The 21,091-nt window shown below is 45.0% G+C and overlaps 1 protein-coding gene and 1 long non-coding RNA gene across 18 annotated transcripts in view; one reads left to right on the forward strand and one right to left on the reverse strand.

Annotated features, from left to right (window-relative positions):
• Nucleotides 1–21,091, reverse strand: part of ABLIM3 (actin binding LIM protein family member 3) — a 144,677-nt gene that overhangs the window by 53,529 nt on the left and 70,057 nt on the right. For 16 of the 17 annotated variants that reach the window (XR_013835640.1, XR_013835641.1, XM_079964809.1 and 13 more), the window contains 2 exons: nt 6,997–7,137; nt 2,824–3,007 (listed from right to left, as the gene is read on the reverse strand). Coding sequence is in view for 15 of the 17 variants with exons in the window: in XM_079964809.1 (XP_079820935.1) it covers nt 2,824–3,007; nt 6,997–7,137 (325 nt within the window). In the remaining 2 variants the exon portion in view is untranslated. The remainder of the gene's footprint in view (nt 1–2,823; nt 3,008–6,996; nt 7,138–21,091) is intronic. The other variant, XM_079964816.1, reaches the window with a different exon arrangement.
• Nucleotides 1–21,091, forward strand: part of LOC307209649 — a 110,830-nt gene that overhangs the window by 38,003 nt on the left and 51,736 nt on the right. The window lies entirely within an intron of this gene.

The following is a 21,091-nucleotide window of genomic DNA, read 5'->3' on the forward strand; positions in this document are numbered from 1 at the left end:
CACACCCCTCATTGGATCTATGCCTCTTCAAGCTATCTCCAGGACTCGCTGTTGCTTCCTCTGTTTTTCTTTTATTTTTAAACCTTGTTCCCCCCTCCTCTGTATGTTGCTTTTGAACATGGTATTGAAAATTTGGCCACCTAATGAGAAGAGAAGACTCCCTGGAAAAGACCTTGATGTCGGGAAAGATGGAGGGCACAAGGAGAAGGGGACGACAGAGGACGAGATGGTTGGACAGTATTCTCGAAGCTACCAGCATGAGCTTGACCAAACTGCGGGAGGGAGTGGAAGACAGGAGTACCTGGCATGCTCTGGTCCATGGGGCCACGAAGAGTCGGATACAACTAAACGACTAAACAACAACAACATTGAAAATTTTAATTAGAAAAAGGGGACATTGCTCCATTCTCAATCTCCCCCTGTGTTGCAGTATTACTAAAATTCTGGGACAGGCCAATTTGTTGTGTTCCCCATGGGCCATCCCAGGCATCTCCTATTTCCCCCTTCAACATCTCTGTCATTTTGTTGTCTTCCCAGGAGAGATGCGTGGCTCAGGCATGCTGCAGGCCCCGTGGTGAGTGCCGCCCACCATTTTGTCACCCCTCCTCAGTGGTGACACCTGGGGTGGCCTGCCTCCACCATGCACCCCTTCCTCCACCCCTTTATCTACACACTCACACCATGCTAACTCCCTGCGGATACACAATCTGTGTGCATGTTTGTATAGTCAATTTAGCTCCTGTGAAGCAGCAGCTATGGCAGTTGCTTCATGGTGGATTTGAGAATGCCAGTGGTAGTAGCTCAGTTCACTTTCGCCAGATGTTTGTTTAAGTCATGAAGATACTCAATGGTTCTGAACACCCCAAGAGAAACCATGGAAATATTACAATGGAAGCTGTTCTCAGAGATCCTTTTACAGAGGATCATTCAAAAGGGTTAGTACACTTTAACTGCCCTGTTCTATTTACACTCAAGGTAGTAAAGGATAAAAAAGGAGCACAATCGTAAGTAATTCCACCTCTACCCATGTATATAGGTGAAGCAAGGATTCTAATTTGGCTGCTGACTGCAAGAACACATCAGCAGTTCATTAGATTTCAGTATCCTGAGAGGAAAAGATGGGATTTTGCACGTGTTGGAGAATGCAGAGCAAGTGCTCCTGTCTATAAAGACACAAGCAATCAAACAGGCATTTGGGAAAAGTAATTGGGGGAAAGAGGGGAATATAGCTTGCAGCAAAGGATATGCCATTGAGGAGAAGGGAAAGACCTGCACACCTGGTCTATACAAACAAAGCTGTATGTGTTAACATACCATGAACATTACATGCTTGGATTAATTTCAGTTTAACTGAATAGTTAATCACCTTGGAGAACAAATATATTGGGTGGCATAGGACTTCTAGAGAATGCCAGTTTTGTTGTCTGGGATCAGAATGGTTGATCTGTTTCTCATAGGTGGAAGCAGTGATCTCTATCCCATCGAGTTTTAAGCAAAAGAAGCTGTATATATAGAGAGGTAAAGTTACAGACTGTCAGGCACCAGGGGTCTCAAATCACCAGTGCCACTATGACAGCTGAACAGAAGAGGCTGAAGCTGTCTTTGGAAAGTGACCCACAGCATGCCAAAGTGAGACAGGGCTTTGCGAACTGTATGTACGACCTTGATCTCCTCAAGAGTTACGTTTAAAGCACATGGCTTCCCCAAAGGATTCTGGGAACTGCAGTTTGTTAAGGGTGCTGGGAAGTGTAGATCTTTGTGGGGGTAAACTACAGTTCCCATTATTCTTTGTGGGAAGCCATGTGCTTTAAATGTGCAGCCCATATCTGAGCAGCAGATCCACCTTGATCAGCTTGTGCCCAATGTCCATCTTGACATACACTTACACCAAACCGCAGCTTGTTCAATCTGTTGTCTCACAATACAGGGACAACTTATACATTGTCAGCAGCGTCATAGCTCTTGTACATGTTTCCTGGCAATGCTTGAAGGGAAAATATTGTGTGGGTGCCAACATTGCTATGTGATTCCTTCCAGCAGACCACAGCAATGGTGGTGGCAGTGACGTGTGTGTGTGTGTGTGTGTGTGTGCCACACAGCTAGTGTGGCTAATTAAAGACTAGCTTTTCCTGTCACTCACCCTCACCCATCTTTCATTTTAATGCTCTCCTAATGCACTCCCAACACTAAGAATGACAAATTAATAGACCTGTCCCTCCAGAGTATATCTGAGACCTAGAAGAGTTCATAGCCCCCACAGTAGCTTCACCATTCCCTTGGGAGATTACTTATCCCCCCTCCTCAGTTGCAGGACCATCCATCCACTCTCAGGCTAATGATTGGCTAGTCTAGTCATACAATCTGACATCCATACTGCCAGAATTAACCCCTTTTTTGCTTGACATGCTCTTGATCCTGCAATGGGCACAATAATAAGTCATAGAACCAGTTATTGCCTAATGACACATCATGCAGGTATGTACTTTTGAATGTGCAGGTACCCACTGTTCTAAGAGTGTGTATAAATATTTTATTTCATATTAGTTTAGAGAAATGAGCGCAACGCATGTACAGCTTTTTGTCATTGTGAAGCACGCAGGCATCTTCCAACCAGGCTGTGCTGCCTCATGCTTTAAGGAAATATCCTCTTTCATTGCCCTGGCACTCCCCAAGGTGTAAGAAAAGGAGGTGCGGCATAGAGCAAGTTTCTACCACGCCATATCTGCACATCCCACCATGTGGATTCAAGCACCTCAGGCTTTCCGTTCGGGGTTCTCACTTATGAATGGGTTGCCCACAATCGCAGCCAAACATTCCACTCACCTGCACATGCTGCAGACAAAGCACTTTGGGTGGTAGGTCCGGCCCAAAGCTGAGATCACCTCTCCTGTGATGAAGTCTTGGCAGCTATCGCAACGTGTGCCATAGAGCTTCTGGTAGTCATGGGTGCAGATGTATTCCCCGTTTTTAAAGAAGAAGCCGGACTGAGCTAGGTCACAGCCACACACTGCAGAGAGGGAAGCACACACAGACAAAGAAGGGTCAGCTTGTCAGTTATCTTTCCCAAAGCTGACCTGTTCTTCTAAAGCAGGGATGGGCAGAAGGTAGACCAAGCTATACTAGTACATCTCTCTCTCTCTCTCTCTCTCTCTCTCTCTCTCTCTCTCTCTCTCTGATTTGCAGTATAGAATCACATAATTGTAGAGTTAGAAAGGACCCTGAGGATCATCTAGTTCAATCCTGGTGATGCATGAACATGCAGTTGTCCTATATGGGGACTGAACCTGCAATCCTAGCATTATCAGCCCCACGCTTTAACCAGTTGAACTATCCAGCTTTTTTAAAAACAACAAGGAGGGTTTTTGTTTAGGTCAACAGGTTGCTGACTCCCAAATATACAACAGCAACAACAGGATGACTTTTCCCTTCTAAATTAGGCAGCTGAAATGAAGCAAGGACTTTTATGTGAAAGGACGTTGAGCTCAATGCAGTTCTGATACTAAGAATATATTCGGAAGGCTCAGAACGCTCTCAGGCGCAGCTTGTTCCTTAATTCCTGTTCTTTAATGTGTTTCTTTCATGCGGGACACTGAGGTCCAGCACCGAGGGCCTTCTGGCGATTCCCTCACTGCGAGAGGCCAAGTTACAGGGAACCAGGCAGAGGGCCTTCTCGGTAGTGGCGCCCTCCCTGTGGAACGCCCTCCCACCAGATGTCAAAGAGAACAACAACTACCAGACTTTTAGAAGACATCTGAAGGCAGCCCTGTTTAGGGAAGCTTTTAATGTTTGATGTATTACAGTATTTTAATATTTTTTTGGAAGCCGCCCAGAGTGGCTGGGGAGGCCCAGCCAGATGGGCGGGGTATAAATAATAAATTATTATTATTATTATTATTATTATTATTATTATTGGTAGATCCTGAGGTTCTGAGTAAAAAGCAAAGCGGGCCCCACAAGTCCAATGTCTGACTGCCCTGTTTTGAAGAGCTTGTGTGAGGTGCTACAACAGAGTTGGGGGTGCACTGACAGAAGGAACATTCCTTGGTCAGAGCAAAGACACCGAGTTGGGAAAGCAAGCCTGAGAATGTTTCCTTGGGCAGTTTGGATGTGTTCGTTCTTCAGGGTGCCTACCCTTTAAACCCAACAAAATGAACTAAAGGGCCAAGCCCCACAAGATGTCACTGTTGGGTTGCTGGCAAGGTCCAGGATAAAAAGAGAAAGAGAAAGCAGGCAGGCCTGTTTTGGGGAGATTTGTGCCCTGCTGAGAGAGAGCGCTTGGCTGCTGCTTTGGGAAATTGTCTGTGAGCCTCGGAGCATGACGGCAACAGACTTTGCCTTCTTTAATTGGGCATTAGCAGACAGCAAGAGGGTACCTGGGCAGAGCAGCCTGGCAGAGGGAAGTCTGACCTCTGCTCAGGCGACAGGAGATTCATGCCATCCATCCTGCTTCTCAGCGTGACGCTGGGGCATCGTATCATTAGTGGCTGCTGCAACAACCACAAAAGAGAATGGAAAATGTAGGCAGTGGCATTCCCTGTCTTCCTAATCTCCCTGTGAGGTGACTGAGAGAAACTTGTCACAAAATGGACAAATGGCTCACTTACCAAAAAAACATGCACACACACTTAGACTTATGGAAAGAAGGGGAAGATTTGACCCATGGCTTTGGACTGCATCTTTTCAATGTGGTTCTGAAGGACCACATCCACAGCATACATTTGAATGCACTATGGTACCACTTTAAACCACTTTAAGTCATGGCTTTCCCTAAAGAATTCTGGTGCTGAGCATTGTTAGGAGACCCCATTCCCCCTCACAGAGCTACAAATCCCAGAGGGGCTGAACAATCAACCCCTCCTTGCAAGGAACTCTGGGAATTGTAGCTCTGTGAAGGGAAGAAATTCTGATTGGTGGAAAGTGGCTGGAAAGTTGTGCCCTGCAGTCCCTAAGACAGATTGCTGCCCTAGTATGGCTGCTGCACATGAGGTGACTCGCCTAGGGCGACATGCTCCGTAGAGGGCAGGAGATCCCAATTTGGCCTTCGCAACAGCTTCCAACTCAGCTTCTGGTAAATGGAAGATGCAGCCAAAAGCTGAAACCTGGGAGCTGTGATGGCACTGGTTTCCTTCCACCCTGCCAGGCACAGGTCCAGATTTAGGGAGAGGTGAGTGGCACATCTTGCCTCAGGTGCCGAAAGATCTCAAACTGCCCTTGCTGGCAGGTGAATATGAGAGCATATAGACCTGCTTGATTCCCTCTTATCCTGAAGGCTGTGAGCACCTCCAGATATGATGGCTTGCCTAGATTTGCTGGTTGAAACCTGGTGAACCACACATTGCTTTTAGTATTGATGATGGAATAACGGACTGCGCAGCCCCTGCAATTCCTGCTTTCTCACCTTATCTTGGACCCATGAACAAGTTTTCTTAGGAGCCATTTTCTACATGAGCTCTGCACACAAATGTTCAGAGGTTTGGAGTGGGCAGCAGGACAGGCGTGTTCAGAGCCCAGCGCTTCAGCATGTTCTGAGCCCATGCTGAGTTCTGCTGAGACGTGAGTGTTGGGAAAAACTTCAGCTCATCCTTGCCCTGCAGATGGAAGGGTGGCTGGGGAGGAGCAACGTTGAGATGTTGTAAAACTTAATGGCCCAGAACGGATGGGAAAGGGCTCCTTAATGCAGTTATTGAAACAGCTGCTCTTATGAAAGGGCAGTAACCGGATCTATAAATTTTACAGTGGGAATTGTCAGAGCTAGATAAGGCACCCTGTTAATTCCCACTCTTACTGTTTTCCACAATTTATTTTATTTAATTAATTAATTGATTAAATTTATGGCTCGCCCTTCCTCCTGAAGGATCCCAGGGTGGCAAACGAGTGATAAAGCAATGCATACATCTTAAGAGCATCTTTAAAACAATCTCAGTACAGATGCTGACTGGGAAAGAGCTCAACTTTAAAGGCCTTTTGGAAGAGGAAACTTTTCAATAGGCACCAAAATATGGCTCCTCTTTAATATTTAAGGGGAAGAAGCAAGTTTTCCTTGCTGCGTCCAGCACTTCGCTCTTGTCTGTGTCTGGCATAAAAGTACAAAAAGGCCTTGTGAGAGGCTTTGCATTTCACCACTGAACCCCTGCAAAATATTCAAAGTGCATGTGCCTTTTTTGCTCTGCAATCTCTCATCAACAAAAATAAATAATAGCAAAATAGAAACGTTTGGCAACTTTCCAGTAATTGCAAATATCAGCTTCAGCTCTAGCCCTAATGCAAAAATATGTGATTTGAAGGCAGCAGCATTCTTTCAGACCTTCCAAGTGCCCCTATTTTCCAGGGAGAGTTTTGGATTTACAGCAGCCATCTCGGTTTCTGATTTGATCCTGGAATGTCCTGCTTTTCCTTAGGATGTCCCTATCTTAATTGGAGAAATGTTGGAGGGTATGCAGTTATGCAATCCCCGAGCCATCACAAGGCAGCCCTGTATAGGGAATTTTTATAATGTTTAATGTTTTATTTTGTTTTTATATATGTTGGAAGTCGCCCAGAGTGGCTGGCGCAACCCAGTCTGATGGGCGGGGTCTAAATAATAGAATCATAGAATCTTAAGAGTTGGAAGGGACCTGGAGGGTCATCTAGTCCAGTGCAGGAATCTCAGCTAAGCATCCATGACAGATGGCCATTCAACTTTTGCTTAAAAAGCTCCAAGAAAGGTGAATCCACCACCTCTCCCATGGGCAAAAATTAATTTATTGTTGTTATTACAGAATTTTCAACAGAGATATGTTGAAGGGTATATTCTTTGCCTTTCCTCATTGTCACAATCAGTAAATGGACGCAGTGAATCCATAAGCTTCGGACAAGTGTTGAGTGCTTCTTAAATGCTAAACTGAACACTGCCTTCGCTTGTGAAGGGCTTGATCCTGTTGAATGGGGAGGAATGCCTGACTCTGACCTTTGTGTCCTTTTTGAACAAGGCAGCTAGTCATCCCCCAAAGCACCTACCTTGGCAGGTGAAGCATCTGATGTGGAAGTGATTGCTCTGGACACGCACCACCTCCCCTTTACACGTATCTCCGCAGCGATAACAGTGGATGATGGTGGGACGGCCCCCAGGGTTGTACGGGTTTTGCTGGAAAGGAACTGCTGGGGAATAGAAAAGGCAGAGCTTGTTAGCAAGCATGCAGGAGGACCGATAGTCAAGAACAGCCAGCTTAGATAAATACATGAGCTGATTTCTTTCCTTGCAGAATTTAGTGTGCAAGCTATAGGGCCAAGTGCAGGCTGGTGTTTCATTTCACGTATTGTTTTGGGAAGTGCAAATTAAGTGGATTTGCATAAAAAAGCAAACAGATCAAAAATCTCTCCCATTCTTATGCAAAATAAGGGCCTCAGCTCTGCACCTCTAGTCAGTCAGAATTTCAACATTCAGTAAAGCAGTTTTGGGTGGAGCTCTTTCTTCATCCCCCCCCCCCCCCGCATCTACCTCTTCATGAATGGATGTGTGTGTGTAAAATGCTTGATATTGGTGCACAGTTTAAGGCAACACTGCTTGAGGGGGGAGGTGGGGGAAGAAAGACCATAGGATCTAGACATTCTTGAAGATGGCTGCCTTTCCGAAGAGATTCTGAGTTCTCCGGGGAATTCTCACATCAAAAGTGAAGGTCAGATTTGTCAAGGTTAGTCTGACTACTAGACCCTGAGAATTCTCCAGGGAAGCATCTGATGTATCTGTCTCTGAGCCCTTTCAAAGTAGGCGGCCGAGACCCCCTGGAGAATGGATTGAGAGATAAGGGCTTCCTAACCCTTCTGAATCTTGCAGAGCGCCCTTGCAAAGGGAATAGTTTTCTCTACATCTGTTTCTCTTTCTTTGATGCTTGTTCAGCAAAACTATGTATTCTGCAGACCACAGAGGGTCTGTCAACATAACCAAACCCCCACAACCCCAAACCATGCTCTTATTAGGGAGTATACAGTATACCAGTAGTATATATATCTTTTGCCATGTAATGGTAGTGGAGGTTAACTTTGCTGCTCAGGGATGATTCCCTTCTTGTAAACAGGTAAGCTTTTTAAAAAATTTATTTGACACCTTTTGACTTTCTTTCTTTCTTTCTTTCTTTCTTTCTTTCTTTCTTTCTTTATACCCTACTTAATTTCCCAGGTGACTTCTAAGCACTTTACAAGTATAAAACAATTGCAAAATTCACATGCACACACACCCTCTCTGTGAGATGTGCACTCCTGTGCTACAGAGAAAGAGTGCGTAGCCTGCAAGCGACTACTAAGGGGAAAAGATATAACAACAATTCATCAAACAGCACTGAGGAGGGTAGGGTAGGGAGTGCAGAAATGTCATTGGGAATTAACCCATAGGTGCCCACAACAGTCTAGTCTACACAGTGCCAGCAATTGCAGTGGAAGTGCTTTCTATAGGAAAATGCTGTAAACGTTGACAAAATACTGTGGTGTGATTGCTCATTCAACATGCCTGCAATGGAAGCATCTTTTTCCCATGGATCCCCTAAAACAGACTGCGAGCACAGACAGCATTCAGAGTATGAGCTCAGACATACCCACAAATCAATTGAGTGGCTTTGCATCCCTTTCTGCATCAACTACTAATTTCTGGTCCTGAACTACAAAGGCCTCTGCAGCCATTTATTTCTGTCCTTCTTGTTTCCTGACATGTTCCTGGCTCTAATCTTTATTCCTCCAACCACCATCTCCTGCTTCCTTCCACAACTCTGCTGTCCATTCTCTCTTGCTCCTTCTTCCTTTCCCCTAGAACTCCCTCCCAGAACATTCCCATTGTGTCACCTCCCCCTCCACCACTCTCCCTTCAGATGCCTCCTTAACAGCCCACTTTCCTCCATGAAGGTCTTTTCTCCTTCTTTCTCAGCTGAAACAAAGCCAAAGTATGCAAAGCTGTGCTTTTCACACCCACTACTTGTTAGCCTTTAGTGGCCCCTCTCTTGGAATTCAGACTCTTAAGTTCCTTGGATCATTTTGCCTGATGGATAAATATAGGGATAGAAGGTGTGAAAGAGCTGCAGCTCAGTGAAAGAGCACATGGTTTGCATGCAGAGGGTCCCAGGTACAATTCCTGACATCTCTAGGTAGGGCTGGAAATGGTCTCTGCCTAATACCCCGGGGAGACTCTGTTGGTCAGTGTAGACCAGGACTAGCCAACTCATTGGCCTCCAAATGTTGTTGGACAATACTTCCCACCACCCATGTCAACCAGCTATGCTGGCTGACACATAGCCCTCAAACATCCCGATTTTCCCAGGACATCTTGGAATTACAGAAGACATCCTAGCTGCTGAGGGGACCCTGGAATGTCCAGTTTTCCCGCTCCACCATTGCCACTGCTGACAAGCTCAGGGAGGAGGATGAGCTGGTGCTTTCAGCTGGCACTGATGCTTGCACATGTCTTTCTGTGCTGTGCTCGCTTGAGTCAGCTGGCTCGCATGGCAGTGCAGCACTAAAAGATGCCATCCTGATTTTCGTCAGCAGAACGTTGGGGGGTATGCTGAAGCTGATGAGGACTAGAGTCCACAACATCTGAAGGGTACCACATTTGTGTAGATAACACTGAGACAGATGAACCAATGGTCTGACTCAATATATGGAGACTTCCTGTGTTCCTATGTACTGTACAAATGTTTTTGACATAAACCACCTTGAGAAAACTCTGCTCTGGAAGGTGGCACATAAATTCCTAAATAAATACATAAATAAAATACCAAAATGGGATATCACAACCATATTTTGTACAGGATTTCAGTGTGGCCAGGAAGTACAGAAGTACTTGTCCAGTGCCCACTTTCCACACTGAGAACAAAGAATCATCCAGACATTCAGACAGAACCAGAGAGCACCAGACATCCTTTTACAAGCAAAGATGAGGGGGTTTGGGGGGTGGGTCAAGGAATTAATCAATATTTAAACAAACATTCATACAAAAAAATCAAAAAATCTGTGCTAGATGATTTTGCCTTCAATTATTATGGGCTTCTGGTCTCTACGGAAACTTCTCGGTGTCCATAGCAACCTGTCACCAGGCTGGTGAGCTCAGTGCCTGAAAATATAAGAGGACTGAGCATGATAAGGAGAGGTATTGGGGGTGCAGGGAGGGGGGGAAGACGCATGGGCTGCAGACTTCAATTAAATGGCAGGGCTGTAGCTGTGACTCTTATCTCCCAACAGAAAGTCCTGTTTCTGCAGAAGAAACTTGGTGAGATCTAACCACAGGATCTGTGCTTTCCTGCTTTCTCTTATCTCTGCTCAGCATTAAAGAAGCTATTTCCAAGTTCAGGATTGATTAACCCAAGGCTCTTGTTGGAATTCCCCCTCATTTATGTGACTGGCGTTGTTTTCCTCTTTCTGCAATTGTTTCCCAGGAGTTTTCCACTCCTCCTTGCCCCTGTATGAGAGCATTACAGGCACTGCCTTGCTCCTTTGCAGAGGGACAGTCGATCAGGGCCAAGCTCGTTACGCCAAAATAATCCAGTAATAATGTAAGTAGCATTAGGAACCTTGCAGCAATGAGAGGAACAGGGCAGGGGGGAGGGAAAAGCCCAGTGGAATGCCTTAATCTCTCAGTGGTTCACTCCTGCCTGAAGCAGACGTGCTTACTTAGCAAGAAATTAAAGCCAAGTTCACCTCATCTCATCATCATTAATGCATTGGTGCTCTTTCTGCACCAATGCAAAGGAATACACGGAGTACTGTTCTCTCTGGTGTAATTCCAGAGAGTTGTAGCTGGGGCAGAGTAGCCAGTGGAGCTTGATGCATTTCCAAACCCTTGTTTCACTCAATGTTCTCAGTGATGAGTAGGCAGAGGGAAAAACAGCAGACAGAGGAGCTCCATAAGACAACTCAGCTATGGTCCCTCCAGTTTACTCACAGTGATGTTACATCTCCAAGATGTTTTAGTGTCTCAGGCAGAGCAGTAAAAGGCATCCTCCTGTAAACCAGGGTACACAGACCCCAAGACCAGCCAATGTATTTAGGTATCTTCTGCAGAAGACCCCACAAGCACCTCTACTACTGCCTGATAATAAAAATGAAGGAGTAAATTAAATAACAGAGAAACTGCTGACCTTCCATGATGTCCAAAATTTGCCTCCTGAGGCATATGTCTCACTCTGCCTAATGGGAGGGCCAGCTTTGTTTAAGGCCAAAACACATATCCAAGGTGCTGTAGGGATGCCACCCAAACAGCTTCTTGTTGCATGGATTGTTGCCCGTGTATTGTGAATTTCCAGGGACCTATCAGTAGCCACCAAAAATGGGAAGAGATTGGATAGAGGGTACTCTCGCCAACATGATGGCATCGATCTACATAAGTGATGCCCAGGGATAACCTGCCGCAAGGAAGCTTGTGTGTATGTAATGTAACATGCTTTTCTAGCTTTTGTGGGTTTTCTCTCTTCATGTGCAAAAGCTAAACGTGCTCAATAACTGGAGGGAAACCTCAAGGGGACAATAGCATCCTTTATTTTGCCATACCCTTATATTAAACTTTGTACTGTATTGACTGTGCTGGAAATGTTGCTGGGTCCCAACGACAATGAATGATGGCACATTCTCCATTGGAGCCTCAGAACCCTGGATTTGGTCTGAATTTTCCAGTGCCAAGTGAAAAAGCCATGTGCAACATATGCAGCAATTATGAGTTTTACAGGTGGCACAAACTCCCCCCCTCCCCGTCATCTCTGACCCTACAACAGTAGCAGAATTTGATTGTGAGCCTTTGCTTTCGGAGGAGACAAGCAAAAGCTGAAGGTCTCTAGCCGTCACTTGGCCATCAAAGATGACATTTCCATTTTGCTTATCATCATGGTGTTATTCCTATGTACTTGAGCAGGGATCTTCCCAGCAAGCCCTGCTGCATTCTCTGAGCTCTTATCTCCTTGACTCCTTCTTGGCTAATACCTGCTGTGTTCTGCCAGAGGCAGCTGTGATTGGTGGAGGAGCAATCTGTGTCAATTAAACACAGAGGCCATTGGGAGAAAGAGACTGTTGGGGCGATGAAAAGGATTATTATACATGCAGAAAAGTACTGAGTCAGAACTAATGGCTCTACACTGTCACCTCCCTACCTCCCACCCCAGGTAAATGGCAAGTGTCTTGATTATAGACACTTTATAATGCAAAAAGGCAGAAGAGATATAACAAATATTGGACTTAGAGGGGTTTAGCACTTGTGGTAAAATAGCCTGAGGGTTCTTTATCTTGCTGTGCTCATTAACCTGCAGCTGTGGGTGTCCGTGTGGTAATTTACTGTTGCATTCATGAACAATATTTCTTTGGTAAAATGGGATGTTGCATTTCAAAAAGGAGAGCGTTCTGTAGGCACTCTGTGTCAATAATTATGGTGGTGTTATACTCTGTGTGGGCCATAGATCAGTGTTAGAACATCTGCTTTGTATTATTATGATGCAGATGGTCCAAAATTCAATCACTTGCATTTCCAGGTAGGGTTGGGAGAGACCCCGTGTCTGAAATCCTGGAGAGCTACTGCCAGTCAATGTGCAGACAATACTGAGCTGGATGGGCCAATAGTCTAACTCAATTGAGTTTTTATGCTCCTATATTTTGATACAACAGACTGAATACAGCTACCTCTTTGGAAAAAGGAGGTAGAAAACCAGGGCAGAATCTCCCTTTTTCTGTCTTTGTCTCTCCCCACCTCTCTCTCTCTCTCTCTCTCACACACACACACACACACACACACACACACACGCACACACACACACACACACACACACACGCACACACACGCACACACACACACACACACATTTTCAAACACTCATGCACCTGCATTTACAAACCCTGACACCGGCCAGGTTTCCAAGATGCATATACATGGGTGTTTAAAGATGTGTTTGTGGCATCTCCACTTAGACATGTTTCTTGCAGAAGACAGTGGTGTAATTCCAGCATTTCATGCAGCAACCATAATGCATGGAGCTGTGAGCCATTAAGTTTAGAATCACAGAGTACGGCATGTGGAATGGTACCCAGATTGCCAGAGGCAGTAGATTTGAGTTCTGAAATGAAGGAAGTGTCTAACATAATCCTGTCTATTTACTGACCTAGAGGCATGACAGCTGACTTAAGTTACTAAATCTAGTATAAATGTCGTGCATGAGAATCTCCTAAATGCTCAATATAAAGTATCTACAAACCACTGCAGCAGCAGACAGAAATGGTTCTCATGAGGAGGGATCTATAGACTTACTTGTGGTTATGACAAAAGCAAACCCTGACTACCTTTCTCAATGTATTAACTGGTGCAAAAGTGTAATCAAAAGAGTGCGCACAAGGTAGTTTAAGGGATCCAGCCAAAAACAGACTATAGATCACATCCACACCATACATTAAAAGCATTCTCACACCACTTTAACACTTATGGCTTCCCCCCAAAGGTTCCTGGGACCTGTAGTTTGGAAAGGGTGTTGAAAATTGTTAAAAGACACCCACAAAGCTATAACTCCCAACACTCTTAACCAACAACAGCACCCAGGATTCTTGGATGAAAACTAAGGCTGTTAGAGTAGTGTAAGAGTGTGGAAGTGACCATAATAACTAGTATACTGGATGGATGGGAGGGGTCGAGTTGCATCATTTAGCTAGAATCTAGCTTATGACTGCATGTCCTGAGCTGGATGCAATGCAGACGTGTGGGTGTAAGTTAAAGTATGTTAAGCCCTGCTGAAGACAACATGTAGCTGCAGCAGATGGAGGGTGGGGTCCAAGGAAGAGGAAGAAACCAATACCTGATATTATGACCACATCCCCATTGGTCCTTTTGACTTCCAGCCATTGCCCACTTTCTACTTGCCCACTGCCACACGTAACAGTCGTGTCCCGTGCTCTGGACTAATGCAAACTGGAAGCTATAGATCACCATTAAGAACACATCACTGCAAGCCTCCCACTGCAAGCACCCGCTTTATAATTCCGTCCCTGGGTGACGTGTTGGCATCTTTGAGTTATCTGCTCTCACAGGGGTACAGAACAGCTTGATCTAATTAACTACCTGTAATTAATTTTTGCGAAGTGCTTTGAGGAGGCACAGGTGAAGGATGCGATAGGAATGCAAAGCAGTCTTCGTGTACCGGCACATTGGGTGTAGGTGATGCGTGGCAGCTTTACCACGTGGCTGGAGGGTGAAAGGAGCTGGCATGTTTCGATGGATGGGACTATAGTGGCGTACGGAAGATGTGGGGATCTTGGCAGCAGCATCTGCAGCATGTATGGCTGGATGAATGTATGCAGCGGAGCATGGCGGTGCATCCTAGTCAGTGTGCATGGCGCTTGTATACCAGCAAGAGGCTGGCAGCATAATCGCAAGGCGGCATTTGATTTGACAGCCTCTCCTCAAAAACTGGCTCACTGGGCAAGCACTTCGCTCCCCATGCAGACTACCCACCTTTGCAACTGCTCCTCCCACTCCTTTCATGCGATGATGGGAACAAACGAATGATTAATCACATTAATCTCTGCACATTTCCTGCAGTAATTGGCCTGTAAATCATCCTCTCAGAAAAATCCACACTGTGTGGCAGTTGCCAAGGCCAGGGAATAAATTGCACTGTAGGTTTTACAGAGGCATGGCTCCTCCAGGCAGGTAGAGTTTTTGCCCTTGGGTACAACTCTTGAGTCGTACATAGGACAGCTCTGGCAGCTGCCAGCCACCCTCATTAAGTGGGGCTGCTATATTTCCAGGTAGGACTTCCAAGAAATTAATGGGGGGGGGGATCAGTTATTTTCTCATAACCAGCCAAACCTCCTGGGTTAGTTGGTCTCTGTTTGATTGTCTGCTTTGGAAGACCTGCTTGAACTACGTGGCTAGTTATTTAAGGAAGAAAGTTAAAGGAGGGGCGTAGTAATCAGACCATTAGTCTATCTACTCCAGGATGGTCTGTTATGATAACTGGCAGTGGCTCCCTGGTATTTCAATCGGGAGACAATCCTAGTCCCATCTGGAGATGCCAGGGATTGAAATTAGCAAAGCCTGTGCTCAACCACTGAGCTATAGCTCTACCAGTCAACACCCACAGCCTTTCCCCTAGTATATGCAGAACTACAGCAACTGGCTCCCAAGTGTGAGCATGGCTGGAGAACCACACTGCCGAGGTATCTGTGAAGGGCTTTCCCTCTTCACGCCACTGGAATCTCCCCAGGAATCCAAGTGTAGGTGGATGCACGTGCCTACAAGCTGTAATTAGCTGCCACCCTTCCAGCAGCAGAGGAATTAAATAGGTCAGTCTTCTCTGTTTTGCCTGAGCCTCAAAACAATAAAAGAGGCCCATACTACAGCATTTATATACGGTAATTGATCACCTAGGGCACAATCCTAACCCTGGATCTGCCGGAATCAGCGAGTTAGGATCTGGCTAATCTCCAGCTTAGCTGGCTGTTCAGCCAGGCTATGCCAGCATAAGTCCCTAACCCTAATTCAGCTGGAGATAAGACAGCATAACTCACTCATCCAGGGTGTAGCAAACTTAGGCAGTCCCAGCAGATCTTGTGCCATCAAAAGTCTTGGGAAATAGGATGGGATGCTTGCGAGTTGTGCAATGTGTGGCATGTTCCACGTTTGTTTGTTTATCCAGTTGTGTTGCTGCATGTGACTGTGTGATTGGCAGAGTGTGTTGTGGGTAAGCCTGCGGTGTGTGGCATGTGCTTGCGAATTGGCTGCTGGGGTGAGGCCTGGCAGGGACCCTGTGTGCGCACTACCCCTTGCAGGAGTGATTTGGAGCTACTTCCCACAAGCTATTCCTGAGTGGTCTCTTGGTTCATATGCACCCCATAACGACCTTTAGGAAGTCTCCCCTGTGCTGGTGGCCATAGCTCCCATAGTAATACCAGCGTGGAGCAGGCTCTCTGTGTTTTGCTGTTTCTTTTTCTTGCACCTGGCTGGGGCCAGCTCATCTGCAATTTATCTCCCGAGGGGCTCTTTATGCCAGCTTGATTCTGTGGGTGTAACTCATACATATCTCCAATAAAAATAAGGACATCCTATTCCATTCCCTCCAACATTTCACTGACAAAAACAGACATCCTAAGGAAAAGTGGGACATTCTGGGATCAAATCAGAAACTGAGATGGCTCCTGAAAGTCCAGGACAGTCCCTGGAAAATAGGGACATGGGGGGTCTGGTAACTAATGTTGGCTTCCCATATTTAGGATTGCTCTGCCTGCTGCAATCTAGCTATGTCTGGTGTGCAGACGTCTCTCCATTTATTGAAAGGCCTCCTTCCTGTTCCCCCTACTTTACCTGTTAGCTGTTCCATTTTCTTTTGCTGACAATGAACATTTGTTAAGCCCCTGCATGTAAAACTTGGCCAGCAACATTTCATTCTGTATAATATCTGGAATGGTCATATGGTTTAAGGATTTGAAATCCTATTATAAAACTATAACGAATCTTGTCTCTATTTTACTGCGTTGTACGAGCACTTTCTAGTCTATTGTGTCTAAATATTTAGATAACTGTTGGCTGATTTAAATAGTGCATTGAATCTGGTGTTCTTATGGTTGCTTGGCATAGATTAAGAAATTACAGCAGCTGTTAGCATGATGAGTTACTTTGATCCTATAATAGGGACTTAAAGGTGACAAGATAAAGAGTGTGATATAGTAGAGCCCACAGACAGTTCATAAAAATCCACTAGGAGAGATGCAATTTTTCTAGATAACTATGTCCAATTGGATCTTGAAAGCAAACCATCTCTAAAAAGACAATGGCTCTAAAGAGGATTATGCACAGAGATAGTTAAAATGGGAGAGAGAAGGAAGTAAAACTAATTTAGAGCATATTGCAGCCCCACAACTTCAGCTCCCTGTTTCCAGTCTGCCTTTGTAAAGTGTTTGATCTTGTTAGCCATATGGCCAGCCATGTGCAAGTCCCAGATTGTAAGCCATCGCTGGGGGTCAATACCAAGAGACAAAACTGCAGTCACTTTCTTGTAACTTCATCCTTGTGTGAGGTTGGCTAAGTTCTGCCTTAGTCAGAACTCGAGTCATTCTAGTCAATGGAACAGAAAGGCTCTGTGCACAGGTGAGATTGTCTATAAATCCAGATCTTAATTAGAGAGTGCATAGCTGTGACGGAGTTTGGACGATGAACTTGGATCAGATGCCTAGCACCTTAATGTCCTGCTGATAAGCACATTAGAAATGCTATAGAGCTGGAGATTGCTAATGAGTGCTGATTACAGAGCCTCTTTCTGAACAGGTGGGAGCTTGATTGTGAAGATCCCCTTCCTTCCCAGATATCTCCATGGTGACTGATGAAAATTCACCTCACTCCAGTTTCAATGATGTGCAATTTCTTGCAGCTTATCAGCAGAATCCAAAATGCATGCACTCATCTTTGTGTGTCTTTGCCAAGTGCTACATGTGAAAGAAGAAGCTACGCATGTGTTGTCGTTGTTGTTTAGTGGTTTAGTCGTGTCTGACTCTTTGTGACCCCACGGACCAAAGCATGCCAGGCACTCCTGTCTTTCACTGCCTCCCGCAATTTGGTCAAACACTATCCAGCCATCTTGTCCTCTGCCATCCCTTTCTCCTTATGCCCTCCATCTTTCCCAACATCAGGGTCTTTTCCAGGGAGGCTTCTCTTCTCATGAGGTGGCCAAAGTATTGGAGCCTTAGCTTCAGGATCTGTCCTTCCAGTGAGCATTCAGGGCTGATTTCCTTCAGAATGGATAGGTTTGATCTTCTTGCAGTCCATAGGACTCTCAAGAGTAGTAAGTGTACAGTATATCTAAGGCTGTTTCTATCTGCTTGAAAGGATAAAATTTGTCCTCAAGAACATGATCATTATGGATGTGAAAAAGCCTCATAGCTAGTCTAGTGAATGTGTTTCTTCTTTGGCCTGCATTTTTTAAAAGACAAAGGCTGCATTCAGAAGTGGAGATAATTGTGTTTGTTTTCCTCATTATAATACTAGTGTTGTATCCAAGATTCTGTCACATGACCCGTTGCCTTATGGAACAGTGGCTTTTTGCTCAATATACTGTCTTGTCGTACTATGTTTTAAATGGATGGAAATAACTTTATGCTGGAATACTGCCCCCAATTTTGTCACATGAAATTACAGTGCAAAACTCCTCCAATTTTCCAGGGTAACAGGGTTGCAAATGATTTTTTCTGAAAGTAAGTAACATGGAAATAAGCACCAAACTTCTGCTAGATTCCACTAAACTTCTAGAACTTGTTTTTACAGCATGGATCACATAAATCATGGAAATTATCTGGGAAGGAAATATCTGGAAAATGGAATATAGTGCTGTCTGAATGCAGTTCAGTTATCCAAGGCAACTGAGGGTGTCAGGACAAGAAGCATAAGGTGATCCAGAGGATAAAGGTTCAAGACAAGTCTGGGGCAACAGCGAGAGAATATCAGAAGCATGTGTTTGCTGGAAGCAAGCAAGATTTTCTTAGTTCAGTTAGTCTGTAGCTGAGCTAGTTAGTCTGTAGTTGGCTGGTGAAAAACTAAGAAAACAAACTAGGACAAAATTCTCCCTGGATTACCTGATCCTGTCATTCTTCCATTTTTATTTCTATTTTTGCATAGATCATCCAGTTATATGTGGGTAGTTTACTTCAGGCTTCATTCTGACCCACTTAAGTGGAAGCAAGCCTCATTGAATTCAATGGGACTTATTTTGGAATATAGGATTGTCTTGTCAGTTCCCAGTTCCCATCTTTTCTTTTCTTTTATTTCTTTACAGCAAGGGTGGCCAATATGGTGCCTGACAAATGTTGTGGACCACAATCCCTGGCTATCGGCCACATTGGCAGGGGCTCCACATTGGTTACTCCTGCCTTCCACACAGCTTCATATGCACCCTGATTAAATCACAGTTCCAAAAACTGAGTCTGCTGCAATCACATCAAGGATATTTTCTGCACTGATTTACTCAAGGTGCCTACGTGTTGGTGCATATAAGTAACCTATAAGAAACTGGAAGAAGAGACAGAAACTGGAAACTGCAGCAAGTGGTGCATGTGCTGATTCCCAAATTAATTTTGGACATTCTGTAAGTTAAACCAGAAGGCAAACAAAATAGAACGTGGGGCACACCGAGAGAACCAAAGAACAATAACTGAATGGAATGAAGATCTGGTTATCCTATGCTACTCAAGTCACTATTATTTATTGCAAAAGTTTTAAAGTGTCACGCAAATACACACACACACACACACACACAAACACACACTTAAGATTTGTCAAATCAGCAATCCAGCTGAGGAATTGCCTCTGATTGCCTCTGTTGTTCTATTCTGCTACACAGATGGCAAGAAGGATGCGCTCAAGGCTATTTCGTGTTACATTTTCCTTACAGAAAGCGTTCCCTTAAAGGGGGGGGGGAGGGAGTGTGAAACACATACGTGGATCATAAAGAAGTGCTGCACATCTACAAGATACCCAAACAGTAGCTTTCTGGCACATGCATGTGCGGCAAAATACACGCTTGCCATCTAGATGGTTGCTTGCAACTGCTTTTCACATTTCCTTACTTCAAACACAAATATAACATTATTGAACAAGACTCTCTGATTATGTATCCTGCCTTGCAACACCAGAGCAGTATATGTAGGAGCCTTCCACAGGCAGCTAACAGAGCACATACAGGTCATGGGGCAGAGCTTGCCATCCTCCATCCCCAATCCATTAACTTTCGAATTCTGAATATCTGAATGGGTCTTTGTTCTCTTCTGGTCCAATCCTCATTTCCTGTGTGAGAGCTTCCTGTTTAAAGGCAAGGGCATACTTCTAAAACATCTCTCTATAGAGGACTCTACAGCCCTGGACTAGCCAATGCAGAGCAGACCACTGTTCACAGACAATCAAAGCTATTGTTGAGATTTGCACGTGTGTGTGCATCAGGGGGCAGAAACAAGTGTAGGAAGAAATCCGTACAAAGATATGTGTAGTCACTCTTGGATGCTCTTGGGCCGGATACCAATGCCTTATTTGCAGTGGGTATCAAATGCACTGCTGAACAGAGATAATGCAAACCCTTCTCCCTTTTATCCATCAATAAGATTGTCTTCACTGACAGCAGAAGACTCCCACATGTCAGTCTCAATCTACGAAGCAGCAGATGGTCCCCAGAGCAGGCAGCCTCCAGCCGATATGTCTGCACTCATGTGTGGGGATGTGCAAACACCAGACAAAGGTGAATGTTACTCACACAGCAGCCTGCTGCCAAGAAGAGAGAGGCTGGAAAGGGCATCAGCAGCCGGCACATAGCTGGCTTAACCAGCTGAGAATCTAGCCTTGGAGGGTTCTGTGCGCATGCAGGAAAGGGGTAATTCACAGCCAGCAGAGAAAAAGCTGCCATCAAGCCAGTGCAGCCAGACTCATGGTGCTGACTGACTCAGGGCTCCAGCAGGGGAACAGCTGCAGGGATTTCTTTCTGGCACTCCTCTAGTCTCAGCTGCTCAGAAATCTCTCCAACCATCCAAATAAAACAGACACACACACACATTTCCAACATTTACATGGAATATAAGAAGCTGCCTTTTACTGAGTAAGGCCATTGGTCCATCTACCTCATTATTGTCTACACTGACAGGTAATAGTTCTCCAAAATTTCAGATGGAGGCCATTTCCAGCCCTACCTGCCAGGGGTTGAACCTGGGACCTTCTGCAAGCAAGACAAATGTTGTACCACTGAGCTACTGAGCTACCCCATAAGTTGTGCTCATTCAGGAGGAAGACTTGGAAGGGGAACCCACAGTCCCCTTCTACAACAATCTAACGCCAGGTCTAGCCCACCATTGTTACTTTATTGGCATGGTAAAATATATTTGTTGCTAAACTGAGCAGGAACAATGGAAAAGACATTTTCTCATCTGCAAAGAGTCAAAGGCAGATTGAAAGAGAGGTGGCAGCTTGTACAATCATCTCACTTTCTCCATTAAACAGGTCTTGCATTTTTAAAAATAAATAAATAAATAAAATAAAATCAAAACCTGTCCCAGAGTTGACAAGAAGAAATGAACATAGTAAACGCACTGGTTACAAGAAGTGATGCATCCCTCAAACTCCTTTCAACTTTCT

Source organism: Podarcis cretensis (assembly GCF_951804945.1).
Source record: "Podarcis cretensis genome assembly, chromosome: 2".
Classification (NCBI taxonomy): Eukaryota; Metazoa; Chordata; class Lepidosauria; order Squamata; family Lacertidae; genus Podarcis; species Podarcis cretensis.